General features: G+C 45.6%; 2 protein-coding genes across 4 annotated transcripts; one reads left to right on the top strand and one right to left on the bottom strand.

Annotated features, from left to right (window-relative positions):
* The first annotated feature begins 552 nt into the window (after positions 1-552).
* Positions 553-13,328, top strand: BAG1 (BAG cochaperone 1). Of its 3 annotated transcripts, none has more exons than XM_036433567.2 (8): positions 553-634; positions 689-751; positions 2,974-3,102; positions 5,141-5,223; positions 6,842-6,955; positions 9,351-9,458; positions 10,285-10,347; positions 11,169-13,328. In XM_036433567.2, the coding sequence occupies exons 2-8, from the start codon at positions 715-717 to the stop codon at positions 11,256-11,258; spliced, it is 624 nt and encodes a 207-aa protein (XP_036289460.1). In that variant the 5' UTR covers positions 553-634; positions 689-714; the 3' UTR covers positions 11,259-13,328. The 3 variants fall into 3 exon arrangements, with proteins under 3 accessions (XP_036289460.1, XP_036289458.1, XP_036289461.1); XM_036433565.2 differs by having other exon boundaries at positions 556-652; XM_036433568.2 differs by having other exon boundaries at positions 567-639; positions 694-751.
* Positions 13,329-16,019: 2,691 nt separating this feature from the next.
* SPINK4 (serine peptidase inhibitor Kazal type 4) lies at positions 16,020-20,855 on the bottom strand. The gene is made up of 4 exons (XM_036433576.2): positions 20,752-20,855; positions 17,919-17,959; positions 17,477-17,589; positions 16,020-16,161 (listed from the first exon to the last, which is right to left on the bottom strand). Exons 1-4 carry the CDS (start codon positions 20,810-20,812, stop codon positions 16,116-16,118), a joined length of 261 nt encoding a protein of 86 aa, XP_036289469.1. The 5' UTR covers positions 20,813-20,855; the 3' UTR covers positions 16,020-16,115.
* Between the last annotated feature and the right edge of the window lie 1,720 nt (positions 20,856-22,575).

Here is a 22,575-nt window from a genome sequence, read left to right on the forward strand (position 1 = left end):
TGGCTTCAGGTCAGCAAGGCGGGGCCTCATCTGAGTGGGCGGGACTCAGGGCGGCTTCCTCTGGACGGGATGGGGGCGGAGTTTGCCCCTAAGGGGCGTGGCCGGGAGACCGGGGCGGGGCGGGACGCGGAAGTGGCCCCGTGGGATTGCACGGATCGGCGCTCAGCTCCCACCGCTGGGCAGGCAGCGAGCGCGGGTCTGGCGGAGCGCGGTGGCGCGCGGAGACCGAGAGGCGACCGCGGGCGGCAGGGCCCCGGGCGACAGGGCCCCCGGAGGCGCGCCGCTCGGCCAGGCCGGGAGTCGCGTCAGTCGGTGTTGCCGGCCGAGCGCGGTCCGCCTCCCTCTCAGCGATCTTCCGGCCTGAGGGCGGCCAGAGGGCATGTCGGACCCCGCAGGGGCGCCGCCGCCGCCGCCGCCGCCGGTGCGCGCGGGCCGCGGGTGAGGAAGAGAGCGCGGCCTCGCTCAGTCCGGAGCAAAGCGGTGGCCCGGAGCGCAGAGGAGCTCCGGAGCGAAGAGGGGCTCCGGAGCGAAGAGGAGGTGCTGAGCGAAGAGGAGGTGCTGAGCGAACAGGTGGCCCGTAACGAACCGGTGGTTGGGAGCAAAGAGGTGGTCGGGAACGAAGAGGCGGACCCGAGCGAGGAGGAGGCCCCGAGCGAAGAGGACGCTCCGGACGAAGAAGAGGCTCTGGACGAAGAAGTGGCCCAGAATGTAGAAATGGCGGCAGCCGGACTCAGCGTGACCGTCACCCACAGTGAGCACGGGTGGCCGGGGGGCTCTGTGCTCGGCAGGGTCTGTGTGTGTGTGTGGGGGGGGGTGGCCACGTGTCCTCCGGAAGCGCCTGTCCTGTTTGTCCTGGCGCCCGGAAGTGTGGGTTCTTGTTTGTGTCCGTGGGGCCGGTGTTGGTGCGGGTCTTGTGTCAATACACCTTTCTCTGTGACGCGGTGTTTTGTTCCAGGTCATTTGTTTGACCTTCGAATGCGTGCTGCACGCGGTGGTCCTGGTTGCACGTGTTCACGTGTGCCTGCACAGTTCTTGTGGGTCTTTGTGTCAGGCTTGTGTTTGGCCATGTGCACGGCTGCTCAGTACGTCTGGACACCTGTGTGTGTCGAGTACACTGTTTGAGCGGGCCGTGGGTCCAAGCATACACTCTGGGCACCTGGTGGGTGTGCCTGCTGCTGGAGTTAACACTGAACTAAACAGTGGATTCATGGGCGAGCCAAGTCCATGAGGGTTTCCTCAGGACCAACCGTGGGAGACCCTAGGGCCTCAGATCTGAAGATCAGGATTCTAGGTCCTGCAGTTTTGTTTTTAAAATATGTTTTATTGATTTTTTTTTTTTCCCAGAGAGAAAGGGAGAGAAATAGAGAGCTAAAAACATGGATCAGCTGCCTCCTGCACGCCCCCCACTGGGGATGTGCTCCCTACATGCCCTTGACTGGAATCTAACCTAGGACCCTCCAGTCCACAGGCAGCGCTCTATCCACTGAACCCAACTGGATCCTGCAGTTTTGAGTGATCTTGGGATGTCTCCTATCCAGACATCTAGTTGTTCTCGGTGAGTTAGAGTTGCCTAAACCTGTCCCAACTCTAGCTGGTTTGCCTCCGGTGATAGAGCAATGGCCTGTGGACTGAAGAGTCCGGGCCTGAGTTTCGGCCTCTATCCCCAGTAGAGGGTGTGCAGGAAGCAGCAAATCAATGGTTCTCTCTCATCATTGATGTTTCTCTCAGTCTTCTCCCTTCATCTCTGAAATCAATAAAAATATATTAAAAAACAACAACACACCTGTCCCATTGACTTCTTGTCTGTTGAGCAGGCTCAAAGCTTAGCCTGGTGCATGGTAAACAGACTACCTCCTGCTGCTCATATACCTGAAAGAGAATTGGCACCTCTGCTCCAAAAAGAAATTTTCTGCTGTTTTGAGTCTATTCACTCATTTGTGTATTTTTTGTCTGTTTTTTGTTAATCTTCACCTGAGGATATTTTTTTCCATTGCTTTTATGAGAGAGGGAGGGAAGGAGAAAGAGTCAGAGAGAAGACCAAAACGAGAGAGAGAAACATGGATGTGAGAGACACATCGACAGCACACAGGAAGCCAAGAGTGAACCTGCAATCCAGGTACATGCCCTTGATCCACTGAGCCACATCGGCCAGGGCTCATTTGTCTGTTTACTGAGCACCAACCATGTATGTGTCCAGGTGTGCCCAGTGGGAGAGACTTGGAGGAAAAATAGTCCCTTGCCCATTGTAGCGAAGGAGACAAAGGCCAGTACAATATAGACTACAGGGCAGTCAGACCACAGGAGGCAGGTGGCTTGTGATAAAAAGCATGGACCAGAGGTCAAGTGCTGACTCCACAGTTGGTCTCCCTAGACAGGTCTTATCTGGACTGACTCACAGTTTACTTACCTGTGAAATGGGGAATAATAGGTAGTACCTACATCATAGAGGTTTTCTGAGGATTAAATAAGATAATGCATGAAATGAGACTGGTCAGCCCTTTGTGCATGTTAAGTACTCAGATATTAGCTGATATCACATACTGTCAGTTATAATAGTGGAAACAAAAGTCCTTGAGCAGATCACCAGAAGAAAGCTGGACAGATGGGGAAAGGCTGATTGGAATAGGGGGCATATGAATTGGGCTTTGAAGGCTGTAGGCTGGGTACATAAATAAAATGAAGTGTCAGCCTATGTTGGTTCATGTGGGAAAAAAATTTTTTTTTAAATATATTTTATTGATTTTTCACAGAGAGGAAGAGAGAGGGATAGAAAGTTAGAAACATCGATGAGAGAGAATCATCGACCAGCTACCTCTTGCACATTCCCCACTGGGGATGTGCCCGCAACCAAGGTACATGCCCTTGACCGGAATCGAACCCGGGACCTTTTAGTCTGCAGGCCGACGCTCTGTCCACTGAGCCAAACCGGTCCCAGCAAAATTTTCTTAATTGAACCCTTTTCTCTCTCCTCAGGCAATGAGAAGCACGACCTTCATGTTACCGCACAACAGGGCAGTAGTGAACCAATTGTCCAAGATCTGGCCCAGGTTGTTGAAGAAGCCACAGGGGTCCCGCTACCTTTTCAGAAACTCATATTTAAGGGTAGGCATTTCTCTTCCAGCTTTGAGCCCTTATGGCTAAACGACCTATTTAAAATTGCTTAACCAAACCTAATGGTAACTCTTAGCTTTCAAAATTGGACAATTCTTATTTGCTGTTTCTTCATTTATTTTCCTCAGCAAATATTTATTGAGGACCTACTGTGTACTGGACACTTCCTAACATTTGGACAGGTATTAGAGTTGAAGTCACAGGATGGTGGCAGAAATCTTACCATTTTTAAAAATATATATATTTTATTGATTTCTTACAGAGAGGAAGAGAGAGGGATAGAGAGTTAGAAACATCGATGAGAGAGAATCATCGATCAGCTGCCTCTTGCACACTCCCTACTGGGGATGCGCCCGCAACCAACGTACATGCCCTTGACCGGGATAGAATCCGGGACCCTTCAGTCTGCAGACCAATGCTCTATCCACTGAGCCAAACCTGTTTCGGCAATCTTACCGGGGTTTTTTGTTTGTTTGTTTTAATATATTTATTGATTTCTTACAGAGAGGAAGGGAGAGAGATAGAGTTAGAAACGTCGATGAGAGAGAAACATCGACCAGCTGCTTCTTGCACAACCCCTACCGGGGATGTGCTTGCAACCAATGTACATGCCCTTGACCGGAATCGAACCTGGGACTTTTCAGTCCACAGACCGACGCTCTACCACTGAGCCAAACTGGTTTCGGCCCAGTCTTACCATTTTTGATGAAGTTCATGGGCAGTCTTCCCTGGCTAAGTTATATCCTCTTCTCATTGTATGTTCACATGGCACTCCCTACCACTTCGGCATAACTTATATTGAAATTACTATTACATAATTGTTTTTGTAGTTGCTGAATATCTGATTTCTCTGTTAGAATAACAAACTCTGAGGGCAGAGAAACTGCTATGTGTCCAATGCTCAGCAGAGTGCTGACACAGAGGGTGTTGTATGAACACACTTACCAGGAGCCTGGCAGACCCAGTGGATGATGTGATTTCTGCTGCACATATCTCCTCCACACCTCCACCCTCTGTCTTCCCATTCTCATGGTTACCCATTATTTTGGTATCTGATGGGGCCAGATTTATCTCATTTGGTGCCAGTCACAAAGAATTTAGTGATGGGAAGTACTTCTATTTATACTTCACAATGTAACTATTTGTTTTTTATTTTAAAAACATTTTACTTTTGCCCAAACCAGTTTGGCTCAGTGGATAGAGCATCAACCTGCTTACTGAAAGGTCCCAATTTTGCTTAAGGGCATGTACCTTGGTTGCGGGCACATCCCCAGTACAGGGTGTGCAGGAGGCAGCTGATCGATGATTCTCTCGATATTTCTAACTATCCCTCTCTTCTTCTCTGTAAAAAATCAATAAAAAATAAAATAAAAACATAAAAATAAAAACATTTTACTTTAGAATTATACAAGGGAATAGAAATTCATGTTTCAAAATACAAAAAAACACAAAGAAGAAATGCCCTCCTGGCTAAAATCTCTCATAACATTTTAGCATATTTCTGTTCAACCTTTTTATTGTGTTTGTTTGTTCTGGCTTCCGGAAGTGTGGGTTCTTGTTTGTGGACTTTTTTTTAGTTGAAAAAACTAGGCTTATATTGATTATACAGTTTTTATAACGTTTTTTTTTTCTTTTTCTTTTTCTTATAACACTGGGTTATCAACATTCATTGTGACCTTGAAGTTTCTTTTAAAAAATGAGCTTTAATGCCTACAAAATCTTCTATTGTACTGATATATAGTTCATCAGTCCCCTATTCCTGAATTTTTGGCTCTTTCCCGTTTCTCTCTATATGAATAAGTTTGCACTAAAAGTTATTGTAAAGTGTCATTGTGCAGGCACACATCCAATTATTTGTTTACATTAATAGCTGAAGTGAAATTACTGAGTCAAGACACCTAGTTCTAGAAAAATTACACCAACTTATCCTCTTCTCATTAGTGAACTCACTTGTCCCCTGGACCCTTGCTGAAATCTGTTTTCAATGATGTGCAGTTGTTACAACTTGGCAGTCTTTTCTTCTCTTCAGGACAGTCGCTGAAGGAAATGGAAAAGCCATTGTCTGCAGTTGGAATACAAAATGGTTGCCGAATCATGTTAATTGGGAAAAAGGTAAATTGTTTTTTCCACCAGAACACAACCAAATCAAATGCTTAGGCCTTCTATGCATATTTCTGTGCAGAAGGCAAAATTGGGGATCTAGATGCTGCATTGGTGAAGCACTCTCTAAACAAATGTAGTCTCCATCTGTGTGATGGGGTTACCAGTTTTGTTCTCATGGCCTCTGGCTTCTGTTAGGTTCTCACTCTGAAAGTCAGGAGCAGCTGTGCTGCCTCAATAACACAACTTTTGTGTTGGTGGTGGAATCTCAGTCTGGTTATAAGGTGCCGGCCATACTTAGAGGGGATTTGCAAAAGAACAATTTGTAAAGCCTGGAGATTTAAAAAATAAATACAAGTTTTAGGCTCTCTCCCTTTAACCACCCTTTTTACTAAAAATATCCCAGAAGGTAAAAAAACTGGCCAGAAAGAAAGGTTCAGACTAAAGAACTGAGGGAGAAAAAGAGCCAGTTAGTGACAGGTGAGGACAATGGCCTGTTGGTGATGAGGGAGGGCCATGGCCAGCCCTGCATTGTGACACAGTGGAATTGTTGGTCATATGAAGTTCCCTTACTTTGAGTGAGGTGGCTGACTCAGAGTGGAAAGAGGGTGAGATTAGCAAAGAAGAGGCAAAGAAAATTCCATCCAGGCTTGGAACTGCTAGGAGACTGGCACTGGGGATTTTTGCCACAAAGTAGAATGTGAATAATTTGGAATAGTATAAAAGCAGGAAGATACTGACTCTTGACTGCCAATTGTTTAGGTGAGAGAAGGGGAAATACTCCAGATTTCTTGGTTAGGGGTCCGGGAGAATGGTGATGGGCATTGGGCAGAGCCCAAAGGTTGAGTTTGAAGAAACTATAGGACCCCTGATTAGAGCTGTCCTGGGGTGTGTAAAACCATATCTGATTCAAATCTCAGTTCTACTTCTTTTGGGCTAAGTGACCTTAGGTTACAATAACCTCAATTTCATCATTTAAAATAGTACCGTACCTCATTGTTGTTGTTTTTGTTTTCTCATTGGGTTTTGATAAGGCTTAAAACAAATCATTGAGATAATGCGCTTGGGATAGTATCTGGCATAGAGGGAATCCTATATAATAAAGGTGTAATATGCAAATGGTCATTACGCCGTGAAGTGTAACGAGCAACCGTGTAACAACTGGATCACAGATCAGCAGGAGAGTGAGGCAGTGAGCTACAAGCTGGTGATAAAAGTATTCATCATTGTTATGTTGGTGGATGACATTTTGTAATTCTATTTAAAGGAATAGTAGAATTCCACCTATCTAGAAATTCTGAATACTTCATAGGTGTTCAAAAGTAATTGACTCTCCAGGGATCAGTCTGGCTGTTAATGATCAGCCCTAGGCTGAGGTTGAGTCTGGCTCTATTCTCTTGAGTCCAAATTGTCAGGACCTTGTTTACCTAATACCGTCTCTCTAGTCTAGAGTCTTTGTAGATGGAAAACTTAATGTATATCCTCCAATTTGCTTTCCAAGAAGCAACAGAGTTAAGACTTTGTTTTTGGTGAGTGGTTTAGTCCGATTATGATTTTTAAAAAAAACCTTTATCTGACAGGATAGTGTTCTTGGTAATTATTGGCTTTATTTTATTCTTAAACATCTTAGAACAATCCAGAGGAAGAAATTGAACTAAAAAAGTTGAAAATTTTAGAGAAGTCTGTGGAGAAGATAGCTGACCAACTGGGAGAGTTGAATAAAGAGCTTTTTGGAATCCAACAGGTAACTCTATGGGCGTTGACTTTGTACCTGTCCTAAGAACTTTCTTTTTTGGAGTGCCACAGAATTTTAATAGTTTGTGTGTGCCATGGGATGAAAAAGGTTGAAAATCTCTGGTCTAGTTTGTTATAAAGTGTTTAGCAAAGCAAAGGATATTTCGATGATTCATAGAAGGTAAAAGTTGAGCGGATCTTAGTGGGGTGGTCATCCAACTCAATTTCTTATATTAAGAGATGGTTTCTTATATTAGAAACCAAGTAAGGATTAGAAACAACCCCAAACCACATATTTGTCTTTGACCTCCACATTTTATAACTTTAATGGATGTATGGTTATGTTTTAATTACAAAGTAATATATGCTGATTGTATATAACTTTTAAATAAACATATGAACACTAATATGGAAAATAAAAATTATCTATAAGGCCCAACTCAAAGATAATCATTAATAAAGACTGGAATCTACCTTTCCATCTTAAGAAAATATTTGATATGGTGTTATGTACACTTTGTAAATTGTTCTCTTATTGGATAAAAATTTGAACATTTTCTGTCATTGAAAATGACCATATTTTTAAAAACTTACATAGCATGGTTTACTTAACCAATTCGCTATTGTTTAACACCAAATGTTCTTTTTTTTTTTTTTTTTTTTTGGTCCTTCCCACTTTTTAATATATACATTTCAAACATTTAGAAAAGTTGAAAAAATGAGCAGAATGAATGAACATCTGTACATTCCCCACTTAGATTTAACCATTCAAAGCATTTTGTCATGTGTATTAGTTTGCTTAGGGTGGCTTAAACAGTAGAAATTTATTTTCTCACAGTTCTGGAGGCTGGAAGTTCAAGGTCAAGGTGTATGCAGGGTTGGTTTTTTTCTGAGGCCTCCCTCCAACAAGAAATAATCCAAGTTCAGTACCACTCGTTTAAGCATACTGGAAAGCAGCCTTCCAAAGACCAGGAGTCTGCCCTTCAATTCTAACAAACTAATGCTCTCTTTATGCACTATGGCAACTTCTTTGTTATATCATTTCCCATTTCTATGAATTATATTATCATTGGCTCAACTCACAGTACTCGTGGGACAGGAGTCAGCATGGCTGAGCTAAGTTCTCTGTTTAGGGTTTCACAAGGTTGAAATCAAGATGTCAACTGAGCTGCATTTCTTTCTGGACCTCATGGTCCTCTTTTTAAAAAATGCCTGTGATTGTAGCAGAATTCAGTTCCTTGTAGTTGTAGGGCTGATCATAAGCCAGGGGCTGCTTTCAGTTCCCAGGGGCCCCCCACATTCCTTGCCCCCTTCACCCTCAAGTCAGCTTTGGAGAACTCACACATCAAATACCTCTCCTGTTTCAAATACCTGATTTCCTCCTATCACCTAATGTTCTTTTGCCATTTTTCATAATGCTTCTTTGAAATCTTTAGACATAAATCTTTTTTGACTGTTACTGATATTATAAATTCTTCAGTTGAAATTACTGGCTAATGTTTATCACATGTCAAATCTGCATCTGTAACTCTCGGCTTTGGTAAACATCTTCAGAGAGCCCTGTTGTCACCAGCTAACTGGTCATTTGGCCAAGCAATGTGAATAAACTGTAAGACAATTTAATAAAAATAATGTAAATGCTGCCATTTGTTAGCATGTCTGTGTCAGAAATTATATTAAGGGTCTACATATATACCCCTTTATCATCACAGTAATCCTAATGGGGTGTGAGTATCATAATCCCTATTTTATTTTATTTTTTTTTTTCATTTTTAAAAAAATATATTTTATTGATTTTATACAGAGAGGAAGGGAGAGAGATAGAGAGTTAGAAACATCGATGAGAGAGAGTCATCGATCAGCTTCCTCTTGCACACCCCCCACTGGGGATATGCCCGCAACCAAGGTACATGCCCTTGACCGGAATCGAACCCGGGACCCTTCAGTCCCCAAGCCGACGCTCTATCCATTGAGCCAAACCGGTCCCGGCGATAATCCCTATTTTAAAAACGACATGGAGGCACAGGTAGGTTAAGTAACTTGCTCAAGATCACAAGCAAGTAAATGGCAGTCAGAATTCAAGTCCAACCCTATCACATCTGAACCCTGTGCTCCTCATGTCTGCCTCTTGTGTGTAGGTATACTCTTCTGGCTTTGCTGAAGCCAGGCCTCAGGAGGCATTTGCAGCCCCAGTAGTTTATTTTAGAGTGGCCTATTATAGTGTTTAGGGTGGCTTAGGGCCAGCTTTTCTTTTTTTCCCAAGAGATGAAGTTGTGGGTCTGAGGTCTGGCCCAGCCTATTGGGAGGAATTCGGATTCAGAGTGTGGCTCCTTCATCAGTACCTCAGCTTGGCATTCTTCATCAGCCTCAAGGAATTCTTGCAAGAATGCATTATTTCTCCACAGGGTTTTCTGGCCAAGGATTTGCAAGCTGAAGCACTCTGCAAACTGGATAGGAAAGTAAAAGCCACAATCGAGCAGTTTATGAAGATCTTGGAGGAGATTGATACACTAGTAAGTAAATATTCACCTGAGAAGAACTAGTTTCCTTTGACTATATTTCAGCCTGTCGCACTCTTTCAGTAACGAGGCCTTATTGTCTGAGGATGTTGAGCACCTGCTGAATGCAAGATACTGTTAGGTCTTAGGTGAATACACAGGAAGATAAGACAGTTCCTAATTTTCAGCCACTCACATCCCACCAGCATAGGGCCTTTAGCATTTTTATTAATGTGTGCTAGCAGCTCCTAATCCTCATGAAACTTGGGTCCAAATGGTCTATGGTCTCGTGGTCAGAGAAACACAGGGCTTCACTTTCCTGTTACTCATGTGACTGATATTCCACTGAGCTCATTACCTGTACAGAATTCAGTCGGACCCAGTTCTTGTGAGGCTGTTGGGAATCACTGACACTACTTTCCCTTTTATAGATGATAATAAATGATATTACTAGCCTGATGCCTCATTCTTGAGGGTAAATTACTCTGCTTGGGATTTGAGGATGGGGTAACAGGAAGGGGCTTATAAAAAAGAAGTAAAAGGTGCTTTTCTTGCCACAGTGAGCTCATGGTATGGCCACAACATAGTATCCTTACATAGGAAACTGTGAAAGAACAAAGTCCACATTACAGATCAGTTTCTACGGGAACAAAGGGAGCTTTTATAGGAGCAAGAGCCATGGAAGGGTCGTGTAGGATACCGGCCCAGAAAAATTATTCCTGGAATTCATGTCTCATTCCCATTGGTGACTCATGACCTACTTGGTATACTATGGATATTTCTGATGTGTTCTTAAGTCATTTTCATCGAATTATTTATGTGTCAACTTATTCTTGCATAGGTTCTGCCAGAAAATTTCAAAGAAAGTAGACTGAAAAGGAAGAGTTTGGTGAAAAGGGTTCAGGTGAGTTGTGTGGTAGAGCATTACACAGTGTAAAGCAAGCATGTCTAACTCTCTGCCTGTAGGCCAGATGCCTCGTTTATTTGGCCTGTGTTAGCCTTTGAGTTTGACATGCGTGGTATAAAGGGTTGGTGTATGTGTTTATCTGTTTAAAGAAGGATATAGTAGAAGTTGTGTGGCTTTTTGTTTTGGTTGTTAGTTAGCATGAACCCAGAATATAAGAGAATTGCTCCTTTCATGTCCCTGTAATTATGTTTGAATTTAAACTGATTAGGAAGGAAGATCACTGGAGAGCAGATGGGCTGACACATACAGTTCTAAGAGGCACCATTCATATGTATAGTGTCCCCTGAAATTGTGCAGCGTCAAGGCTTCCTTCCTCTCCTCACCATCCTTTTGGTGGTTATGGGCCTAGACCTGTGGTCTGCAAACTCAGTAGTCAACAGAGCCAAATATCAACAGTACAATGATTGAAATTTCTTTTGAGAGCCAAATTTTTTAAACTTAAAAATTTATATTTAAGTTTATATATGTTAATAACATAATTAGGGTACTCCTAAGCTGGCCTTTGCTAAAAACTCAAAGAGCCAAAGGCCACATGTGGCTCGAGAGCAGCAGTTTGCCGGCCACTTGTGGCCTAGAGCATTGTCAGAAACCCCGGTCCTGCATTTCCCTATCCTTTTACTTTGGGAGCCCAGGCCCTCCATGCACAGCCTGTTTCAGCATGAGTCAGTCACCCATGGGTTCTCCAGAATGGCTGAGCACAGAGCCTTTGGGTTGCCTAGCTCCGGGTGGACCCTCACTGCCCTGCATTGATCTTTCAGGCATTCCTAGCTGAGTGCGACATAGTGGAGCAGAACATCTGCCAGGAGACAGAGCAGCTGCAATCCACAAACTTGGCCCTGGCCAAATGAGGAGAGGCAGGGAGAGGCTGCACTGCCCTGAAGAACAGTGCCACCAGCTCTGCCTTCTCTGCAACAGGAGTTACCTGATTTCTCCAAGGCTGCTGGGCCACTTGGCCAATTGCCAGTTTTCACCTCAGCATATTTCCCTGCTTAAAACCTCCATTGGTGCACCTGTTCTCAGTGAACAAGTACTGTGTTTATAATCTTATGTAGAGCTCTTGTTTGTTTCCTCATTCTGCCTGTGTGTGGCTGAGAGCCCAAATCTTCCCATGTCTTTTGACCTTTGGGTGCTTTCGTTTGTCCTGGAGTAGTTCAGATTTATAGGCCACCCTGATCTTCAGATACATGAGGCCTTTTTTCCCTTGTGGTCCCATAGTCCCAAGATGTAAATCAGAATCGTTTGGAGGTTGTATCTAGTCAGGGATGTTGGAAATAGCTTGGAGCAGGTGTTTGGTACACAGTAGTCCAAATATCCCTCATTGTGACCTAATTCCGGAATGGTTGTGTTGTTGGTTCACAGACTTTGTACTTACTTTCCAGTGAACCTGCACAGCCACGGGCCAGGAAATCTCGGGGGGCCTTTCCTGGGGTGGGGCCTGTGGTTGCTGTATGGGCTTCCTTGTCCCCTAGCAAATCTGTAGGAAGTAGAACCCAGTGTTGATGGAGTCTATGCTTGAAACCAAGTCAAAATCATGTCTCGGGAAGGACATAGAGGGGAACAGAGTAAGTAAAGCAGACAGATGGTGAAGACAGCCATAAACTTTTCGGGAGTTTCTTCAACAGCATTTCTGTCCACTGTATGTACTGAGATCTATATTTCCTTCAAGGCTGTTCCTGTCCACTTTGTGACCTTCCCCTCCCCATCCCACCACCTATTGTTATTTTTTTAAAAACTATACACACATCAGCAATCAGAAGAGTATTTAAACTATTTTTTTCAGGGGGGAGAGAAAGAGATACATCAGTGTGAGAGAGAAACATTGATCGGTTGCCTCTTGTAAGCACCCTAACTGGAGATCAACAGCTCTGCATGCTAGAACTCTTAAACTGGTCAGCTTCTGTCACCCCATTTTTTCATACAGGGCATCACTGAAGTTCCAGTAACTTAGGACTGTGTGGGTGGGACTAGGACAAGGTGGTATGGAGTGGACAAGTGGATGAAGCTCAGGGCCCAGCCCACCACCAACTGTAATCCGAGCAATTCAGTACGTAACTGCTTTATGAAGTAGCTGTGTCAAATTGGGCCACAATATTCAGTAAAAAGTTACTGTGTGCCAGATAGTATTTTAAGTACACGTGATGTACTAGTCATTTAATCCTCAGACAACCTAGGAGATAGATACTCATCCATGTCAGAGATGAGGAAACAGAGCTTAGGTAATTTGCTAAAGTCATGGAGTTAGTAACTAAGCCAGGACACGAAGCTGGGCAGTTTGATCCAGAGTCCGTGCTCTTATCTCTACTGTACTGCCTCTATTGACATAGGGATGTGTGTTTGCTCTTATTTTCTCTTTTCCTCCGTCCATGTTGGTCTTTCCACTTGCTCTCTGGTCCTCTCTGATTCATTCTCCACAGAGCATCGTGGGTGATATAAAGTACAAATCTTATCATGTCAGTCCCATCCAATGGCTTCCCTTTCCCATCTCATGTTGGGCCACTCTCCTGTTTGCTCAGTGTGGTCAGCCAGTCTGGTCTTTGTTCCGGTTCTCAGGTGCTCTGTGCCCTCTCCTGCCCCAGGATCTTTGCACTCACCATTCTTCTGTTTGGACAGCTCCTTGCCACCCTTCCACTATTGCCACCCCTTTCCTAGGGGTGTTTGTCTTTCAGAACCTAATGCCTCTTCCGTGGACTGTCTGAGAACATATCAAGTCCCCTCTCACAGCTTGTCATAACTTTTCTTTCACAGCAAGTGTCATAGGCTCTGATGATTTATTTATGGTATTACCTAATTTAATATTTTCCATTTATACTTGACTATAAGTTCCCTGGGTTAAGGAGCTTCTTTGTTTAGTTGATAGCATATTTCAAGCACATTGTCTGGTTTGTAGTAGATGTTCAATAAATATTTGTAAAACAAAATGTCAAACGCATTGGAATTTACAGTATTAACAGTCATTATTTAAAGGTTGAGCAAAGGGGCCCTAAGTCATGGGCTGTTTAGCAAATGTGCAGGGTGGTTACTGGGACCTGGCCACACAGCCTTCCCTGCACTGACCTGCCCATCCAGAAGGTATCTGCTTGTGAACAGGGAGAGAACATCCCTTCTCAGTTGCCCACTTTCCTAGAACATGATCCGCCCTACTTCAGGGGAACAAATGAGGCTCTATGATCCCCAAAACTTCCTTCAGCCTCACAGAACTATAAGATTCCTCCACATGCGGTCTATTTGGTCAACAATTCCTAATTACCCTCCATAATGTAAAGATTACCTACTCTGAGAATCCCTTTCTTATCTGGGGGTTAGTAGGCTCCTTTTAGTTGAAAGAACCAGAACCCTAATTTCAAAGACATTGTTGAAATGGAAATTTATTGACAGGATTTCAAGTTATCCCATGTAATTGAAAGTTCAAGGACAGCTGGACTTCAGGAACTCAAAACACTGCCTGGAATTGCTCTCGAGATCTTCAGCATCATGTCAGCATCATTCTCTCAATCCTGCTTCTTCCATGAAGTAGGAAACAGCTTCACTGCCAGAGAGGAACTGAGTGTTTCCCTTGTTTCCAATTTGAAAAATCCTAAAGAAACTGGCGAAATCAGCCGTGGCCAGACCAGCACGGTCACATGACGTAGATAGGGCCTTTAGGAGCCCACACTTTCAGAGTGGTTCCCAGAGACAAGGCCACAGTTTCCACATCTGTAAAGTGGGGAATTAAGTATTTTTTCCATTGTGGTATCTGGCACATTGCTCAGGCAGAATCTTAGTGATTCCTCCTGGTATGCGTGGCAGGCTGGGAGAAAAGGGTCACTGAGAAACTTGGCTGTGTTATGCCACTTGAATATAAGACATGTGTCCCCCTTAGAGCAGAGACTTAAATGTCACAGATATCCACTCTGCTACAATCAGTAAACCTCTAATTTTCAGCTTAGCACATGACCAACCAGCTAAAAACTATTTCCCAGTCTCCTTGTGGACAAGAGAAGATTACGTTTTGGCCAATGAGATGCAAGTATTATGTACACCTTATGGGAAGCATCTTCGGAGGCAGTTTGCCATTTTTTTCTTTTCTGAGGGCTGGAATATAGACAAGGTAGCTGGATTTGGAGCAGCTGTCTCTGACCTTGAGGTAGAAATGGATGAGGATGGCAGACTAATAATATATTATAGAAGGAGCATGGAGTTGCATTATTGCATAGGTCTGTGTGAAATAAAACTTTTAAGCCACAGTTATTTCAGCTTTTCCATCTCGCTGCCAAGATTCATTTTATGTTATACATATGCAGGGGGAACAGGAGTTTCTGTTGTCAGTAGCAGTGGAAGGGCCTATAAATGACCTTCCTGTACCTACAATAATTTTAAATCTTAATCAACAATTCCTGCTTAAGTTCCCATTTCTGTGTTTCAGGGAATGTTAGTTCTTACCTTCCCTGCCCCCACTTTCCTCTGAAATGTGAGTGTGCTTTCCCACAGGATTTTCTGCCTTATCTGCCCTCGCTAGAGCAGGAATAACTGTCCATGTGAAATGCGCCCATCTGGCCAGGCCGCTCTACACTCTTTTCCTTCCCACCATTACCAAGAGGTTCTTCCTGTAGGCTTTAGCCTAAAGAGGGGATGCTTGACACATACTATAGGCTGGGGCCTCTGGTCAGATTTCTGAATGCTCTGTATTCCTGAGGGCTGTTGTGTGAGTGCACGTGTGCTGTGTGTGCTGGCATTGTGTCTAATGTCAATGTGTTTTAACAGCCAGTCGGAGTGGACGTTGGCCAAAAGAGAACAGGTTCTGGAGTCATCCTGCTGTGGGTGGCCAGGGTGCAGGGGGACATCAAGGGCTTGAGGCAGCACCTGTTTCAACTGTTAGCAGACCTAGTTCCAATTTTTTATATTTTTTTCTTGTTAATCCTTACCTGAAGATAGGTTTTCCATGGACTTTTAGAGAGAGCAGAAGGGAGGGGGAGAGACAGAGAAGGAAACATCGATGTGAGAGACTGGTTACCTCCCACATGTGCCTGGACCAGACTGGGGATTGAGCTTGCAACCAAGGTGTGTGCCCTTGACCAGAATCAAACCTGCAACCCTTCAGTCCAAGGGCTGACACTCTATTCACAGAAAGACCAGCCAGAGCTAGTTCAGTATTTTAACAAACAGTTCAGTTGTACTGTATATACTACCTGAACATTTGCTGTGGTTGTGTGCATGTGTGTTATGTGTGAGGGGGTTGGTGGGGAGAGGCTTGGGGTGCTGCGTCAGCCAGGGAAAAAACCATGAAGAGTTGTGGAACCCTCACAAAGGCTTCTGAAGCTGGGGCCACGCACCCTGGCAGTGGCAGAGGGCATAGACCTCACCTAGGTTCTCGGCCTTATTCAGACAGGAGCACTGAGCAGAGAGAGTGCTAAGGCCAAGGGGTGGCCTCTCAGAACCCTGACCTCAGAAAGGGATCTCGGGCCATGAGGGGAAGACGGGGGTGGAGGGGTGGGGTGGGGGTATGGGGGGGACATGTGACGTGGTTGAGGAGCCCTGGAGCAATGGCAAGGACTTCAGTTTCAGAGCATAGAGGATGGGACCAGATCCACAACCTCCTCCCCAGAGTCCCCCAAAATACTGGCCCACTTGGCTGGGTTGGGCTGGATCTTTTATTTCATGTCACATCCTCTCCACTCCACCACTGCTCTCCAGCCTGAAGCTTCATGGCTTACAAGGTTCCTGTGGGATCAGCATTTGCCATCGTTCACGATCTGGATGTCTTGTTTGGTTTTCCTAGGATCACAGAAGACAGGGATGAGGCCACCTCCTCAGAAACTGTAATGTATCCTTCAGGGACCTTGACAAAGCGCATTCAGACACCCTGCTGAGCTCTACCACCCACTCAGAGTACGGTGGAAGGCAGACCCCAGGGGTGACTGGGCATCTTTCTACAGCTTTTCCTTCTTATACACACTCCCCTGGGAGATTTCAGCTTCCTAGGGTTTCAACCACCACAGCATAGTGATGGCTGCAAATCTATCTCCAGCCCAGACTTTTGTCCTAAACTCTATATCTCCACTGGGATGTCAAGTGTCCAGAGACATCATCACCCCACAAACCTGCTACATCTCACTGTTTTTTACCTTGGCACATGGCACCACCAACTGCCCAAGCCCACAAGTTAGAAACCAGTATGTTGTTGCCTCCTCCATCATCCCTGGCATCCAATCTCACAGCTTTCACTTCTCCCCTGATATAATCCTGAGTGTTTAGTCATGACCTAAGTTAGGACTGTCCTGGTGCTCTCTTGCACATCTGTCCTAAAGCATTGTAGCTTCCAAAGACTCTCTTCCATGGTCTCACTTAGCTCTGGCCAGCTCAAGTGTCTTTTAGTGAAGACACGAGACTAAATGAGTGTTCAGATGTACCAAGGTCATATTTTGGTCCTGCCTCTCTAGACTCATTTCTTGCCTCTCTCCTGTTCTCCTTTAAATTTTCTACTCCAGCATATCCAACTTCTTATATTTTCTCAAATATAAACTTTCCCTTCTAGATCTTGCCAAACTCATTTCTCTATTTACTAGTAGAATTACCTTCCCTTGTTTCTTTTCCTAGCTAATTTCTACTTACCCCCTCAGAGCGGGAAGTCTTCCCTACCCTTGCCCTGTACCCATAGAACCCTGTGTACTCCCATTCAAGCCTTTAGCATTCCATCAACGCGGCTCCCCCCTTAGACTGACAGTATGCCCCAGAAGGCCAGTGATGCTGACTTAGCTTATTATGCCCTGTTGTTTTCCCCAGTGCCTAGTACATAATAGGTGCTCAATAAATAATTGTTGACTGGATGAATAAATAACCAAATGAGGTCACCTTGTCAGGATCAGTGTCTTCACTCCCTACCTCCCACCAGCTGTGGTTTTCTGCTTAGAACCATGTGCATGAATTACACTTGTGCCCATTCTGTTGGGAGCAAATGTTAGGGGATTCTTCCTATGTCAGGTGTGTGTGAAGGAGGAGGCAGGTCAAGGCTTGCTCCTTTCAGACTTGTATGCAGTAGAGATGGAGCCCCACCCGAGCAAACACAGGAGAAGAAGGGGAGTGGACTTACATCCGGGCTATGCAAAGATGGCATTCACTTTGATATGTGACCCCGTCAGTGCCGCAGACCGGGTTGAATGTCCGGGGACAATCTGGCGACTCTGCCATGTGCTCACAGATGGGCTGTGAAAGAGAAGACGGGAGGGAGGGCACTTAGGGATTCAGAAGCAGTGGGGAGGAGCGCGGGGCTCTGCTTGGAGCCAGAGTGCATGGGTCCTGCTGAGCCTGGATGGGGGGATCTCACTGCTGGCAGGGGCTTTGATGCCAGTTTGGGGACTTGGCTAAAGGGGCTGGGCCTGCTCAGCCTGGAAAGGCTAACCCGTGGAACAGGGCTCAGGAGACCACCCTGGCCACCGTGGAGCCATGGTTTGGGTGTAAAGGAAACCAAACCAGCTCCGACAGGAGGGCTCCCTCCGCAGAGGGAAGGCCAGACCTGCCAGCGGCTGCCTTACCATTCTTGAGAAAACGATATTTTCTCCTGACACTGGCTCTCCTGAAAGGCAAAACAGCAAGAATTAGGCGATGTCTGCTCTAGGCCCCCAGACCAGGGATCAGAGGACTTGTTCCAGCCACTGGCCAATCTCAAATGCCTTGCGGAAAGGCAGTGAGTTACCAGATGGTGGGGCTCCCAGAAAGCTGATGTGACCTTGGGTTACACGAACAGAGACAGAAAGTCTAGAAATAAGAGCAGTCCAGCCTGTTGCTTATTAGTCAGATTCCACTGGAATTATGCCCCGAGTAGTAATAAAAATAACTGTCTGTGCCAAGCAAGAATACGAGATCTTATTACTCTTCATACCTCTCTCATGCTGTGTAATGGAGGAATGGAGCCAGCAGTGGGTGCTGGGGCCTGCTACCTAGAGCCCACCCTAGGGACTGACACATTCATTTTTTCAGCTGCCAAGAATATTGGCCATTCACAGTGAGGCCCTTCCTAGGAATTACTCTCAGAGAATGGAGCTACCACACTCAAGGTCACATCCCCTACCCTGGACCCACCCACCTCCAATGACAGATTGATGTGGGTACAACAGCCCGAACCCCTCGTCTCTGTTCAGAACAATGCTGGAGGGTCTCCTGAGCTCCAAGGCTCCCTGTAGGCGCATCAGAGTCAACTTCCCTCTTCCCTCATGGGTGTTAGCCCTACAAACCACATGCGGATCTGAATCTTTCCTGGGGAACTGGACCAACCTACAAAGGGGCTCAGGTTAAGAAACAGCGTGTTAGGGCAGAGCTGGGATTTGCACACAGGTCTGTCACTCCCTAACTTGGCTCTTCCCACACACACACACACACACACACACACACACGTGTGTGCCAAGGCCCCTCAAGGTCTGCATGAACTGCTTACAGGACCTGAGCAAATTGTGATGTGACTAGTGAGTGTGACGGGTGGATGAGGCGGGAGCCATGTCTAACACCACAGGTGGAAGGAAAGAGGTTTATGTAGATTGGAAAAGGGCAGGATGCTTCCTAAAATCTCTGAATGATTGTCTTGAGGCCACGGGAGACCTCAACGTCCTCGGGCAGAGCCTGTCTGAGCAAGGAGACTTCAGGTTTGGGTTCCGGAATGTTCACTCAGTTGGAGTTATGCCTCAATGAAGGGGCTGTCTCCACAAGTGGAAAGTTCTCCATCAATAGAGGTTTACAAGGCACTGGTTTTAGCTTTGCCTGGAAATGCTATTACAAGAGATTTCTGAGGTAGAGAGGGAAACACAAACTGAGACAGCGACCTTTGTGTGCTGTTCACACCTGATGTTGGGCATCAAAATGCAAATCTAGCCTTGTCATCACACTGCCCCAAACCCACCCATGTCTTAATTTCCAAAACTGGAACTTGCCAAATGTCCCGCAACAAGAGAGCGGATAGACCTTGACACACACATGCAGTGAGATACAGCTCAGCCATAAAAATGAGCAAACAGCTGATAATGTAACAACACGGCTGAATCTCAACAACATGCTCAGCCAAAGAAGCCAGGTACAAAAGACTTCTCAACAGCTAACCAGAGTGATCCTTTCATAACATACCTGCTGAAAACCTCAGTACCTCCCATCTCATCCAGAGGAAGAGCCAAGTTCACACTGGCCTTCAAGGCCTCATCCACTAGAGTTCCTGGTTGCCTCTATTATCTCCCCTACCATCACTCCAAACCCTGCCTCTCTCTACCCTCCAACGGCACTGGCCTCCTTGCAATATCTCAAAGACTCCAACCTCAGGGCCTCTGCTCTGCCTGTTCCCTCTGTCTGAAACCTCCTTCTCTCAGATATTCACATGGCTCACTCCTCCTTCAAGCTTTGGTCAAACATCAGCCTCTGAGGAAAAGCTCCCCTGATTTATCCTTACAACCCCATCCCAAACCCCTCTCTCTGCCTCATATTCTAACATACTGCTTAACATACATTGCACCTATCTTGTCTACTGTTCATTCCCTCCCATTGGATTTAAGCTCACTGATATGTCTGAAGGGTCAAGAACAAAGAACAAAGCCTATACACAACAGGTATGAGACTGTAGAGGTGCCCCAGGCTCTGAGGAGGCCCCATTCCAGCTGCACGTGTCCAATCCAGGGCAAATGCTCCCAGGAAGAGGGCTCCCTGTGCTCATGCGGCTGCTCTCAGTCCCAAAGCGATAGCCTGTCAGAATGGATGGAAGCTAAGAGGACCCAGGCCAGGCTTCCTTCCAGACCCACCACCTTGCAGCCAGCAGACGAGACAGGCCTGCTCCTTTCTGCCTCCCCGATCTCCAGCCCAGTGGTCGCTCAGTGCAGCTTCGAACTAGGACAACCTCCTACGTTACAGCTGGAGTAATGTAGGCCCAAGAGGGGAAAGGCTTTTTGTAATACTAAGCCAGAATCAGAAATTGAACCCAGATTTTCTTTCTCCTAGCCCAGGGCTTTCCCTGCGATGGTAGGAGGAGTGCAGAAAAAGTTTTATGCAGCATAGCCGGTGCCGCTCAGTGTGGCATTGATCTATGAACTACGAGGTCATGGTTCGACTCCCAGTCAGGGCACATGCCTGGGTTGCAGGCTAGATCATCAGTGTGGGTTGTGCAAGAGGCGGCCGGTTGCTTATTAGATTCTCTATTATCATTGATGTTTCTCTCTCTCCTTCTCTATTCCTCTTTGGAATCAATAAAAATACATATTGTTTAAAAAAAAACAATTTTTAATTATATGCAGAAAATTGAAGCCTCATAGAAGTGCTCCAGGCCTAGCCTCTGCCCTCACCCCAAGCTCACCTACCAATGCCAAACCATAGAGAATCCAAGCTCTGCCCACTCACCCCTGTCCACAACGAGGAGGGCGGCTAAGGCCAGGGCGACCACCCACAGACGGACGGCCATGCTGATCCCGGGCTGGTGTGGGCTTGGCTTGTGAAGCCTGGGCCTGTTTATAGTGCTGGGCCCTCCCCTTATCTTATCTGGGGCCAGATGGAGAGGCCAGGAGTGGCACCCTGAGTTAATCTCTGCACCCGGGCATCCGGAAAGGGCTTCCTCTACGCAGGGATGCTAAAATGAGGTGGGGTGGCAGGCAGATTTTCAAACTGAGGAAAAGTTTGGATGGCTCACAAAGTTGATGCCAGTCTGAGGGCTGGAGCAAGAGGGAAAGGGAGATTGGAAGTAGAAAGAGAAAAATGGAGAAACCAAGTCAGAAGAGGGAGCGGGGGGGGGAGAGAGAGAGAGAGAGAGAGAGAGAGAGAGGAGAGAGAGAGAGAAGAGGCAGAGAAAAGGGGCTGGAGTGCCTCTACCAACCAACTTTGTGACCTGAGAAAAGCTACTTTTAAAAACTGAGCCTCAGTTTACCGACTCACAAAATGGGGGTGATGATTCTAGCTCTGTCTCTTTCATAGGGCTGCTGTGAAGATGAGAGTTTTAATGGCAGATAGGAAAATACTTTGCAGTGTATGAAATAAGGTATAAATATTTCTTTTTGCATCATATGAAGGCACAATTGATGAGGGGGGAGGACAAAATAAAACACTATAAAGGTTTAATGAAGACAAGATTCTTTCCAAGAAAAGTCAGTGTCTAAAACTACCCCATATTTATGCAGTATATATGAATGAGATATTTGGTTATCTGCTTTCAAAGAATTTCTGATTTATTAAAAGAATAACAAGCCCTGGCTGGTTTGGTTAGAGTAGGGGTGTCGAACTCAATCAGAGAAGGGGCCAAAATCTAAAATCCAGCCTAAATCGCGGGCCGAATGGTTTACTGAACAGTCATAAACTGTCATTGTGATGGAAACGCAGCGGAGTGCAGTGATGACAGCGCAGTGCGGGCCACATTGCAAGGCCTGGCGGGACGGATTTGGCCCGCGGGCCTTGTGTTTGACACATGTGGGTTAGAGTGTCAGCCTGCATCCCAAAGGGGGCTCAGATTCAATTCCTGGTCAAGGGCATGTACCTGGGTTTCAGGTTTATTCCCTGCCCCTGGATGAGCAGCAGAGAGGCAACAGTTAATGTGTCTCTCTCACATCGATGTTTCCCTCTATCTCTTTCTCTCTCTCCCACCCTTTTTCCATTCTCTCTCTGAAAAGCAATGGAAAAAACATCCTCAGGTGAGGCTTAACAACAAAAAATGCTCAGCAGGTGTGGCTTAGTGGTTGAGCATCAGCCCAGGAACCAAGAGGTCACAATTCAAATCGCAGTCGGGGCACAGGTTGGGGGCTCGATCCCCAATGGGGCACATTCAGGAGGCAGCTGATTGACTGATGTTTTTTCTCATCCATGTTTATATTTCTCTATCCTTTTCCCTTTCTCTCTCAATAAAAACATTAAAAATTTTTTTAAACTCATAACATTTATTTACATATTTGGATCAGCGATTTTTAGCTCCCTCTTCAGATTAGATTTTCAATGGGAGAATTTAAAACTACAGAAGCTGGACCTCACTCAAAAATATTTGAATCAAAATTTCAGAGTTTAAAAAAAAACAACCTTTTATTTAGGAAGATTTCAAGCTTACAGATAAATTGTGAGAATAGTTAAATTCGTTAATGGGAAGGATTCTTGTCCAAGAAGAACCTCATTGGCCCTGGCCGCTATGACTCAGTGCTTAGAGTGTCAGCCGCACACCAAAGGGTCTCAGGTTTGATTCTGGGTCAA

This window comes from Pipistrellus kuhlii, unplaced genomic scaffold, assembly GCF_014108245.1.
Source record: "Pipistrellus kuhlii isolate mPipKuh1 unplaced genomic scaffold, mPipKuh1.p scaffold_m20_p_12, whole genome shotgun sequence".
Classification (NCBI taxonomy): Eukaryota; Metazoa; Chordata; class Mammalia; order Chiroptera; family Vespertilionidae; genus Pipistrellus; species Pipistrellus kuhlii.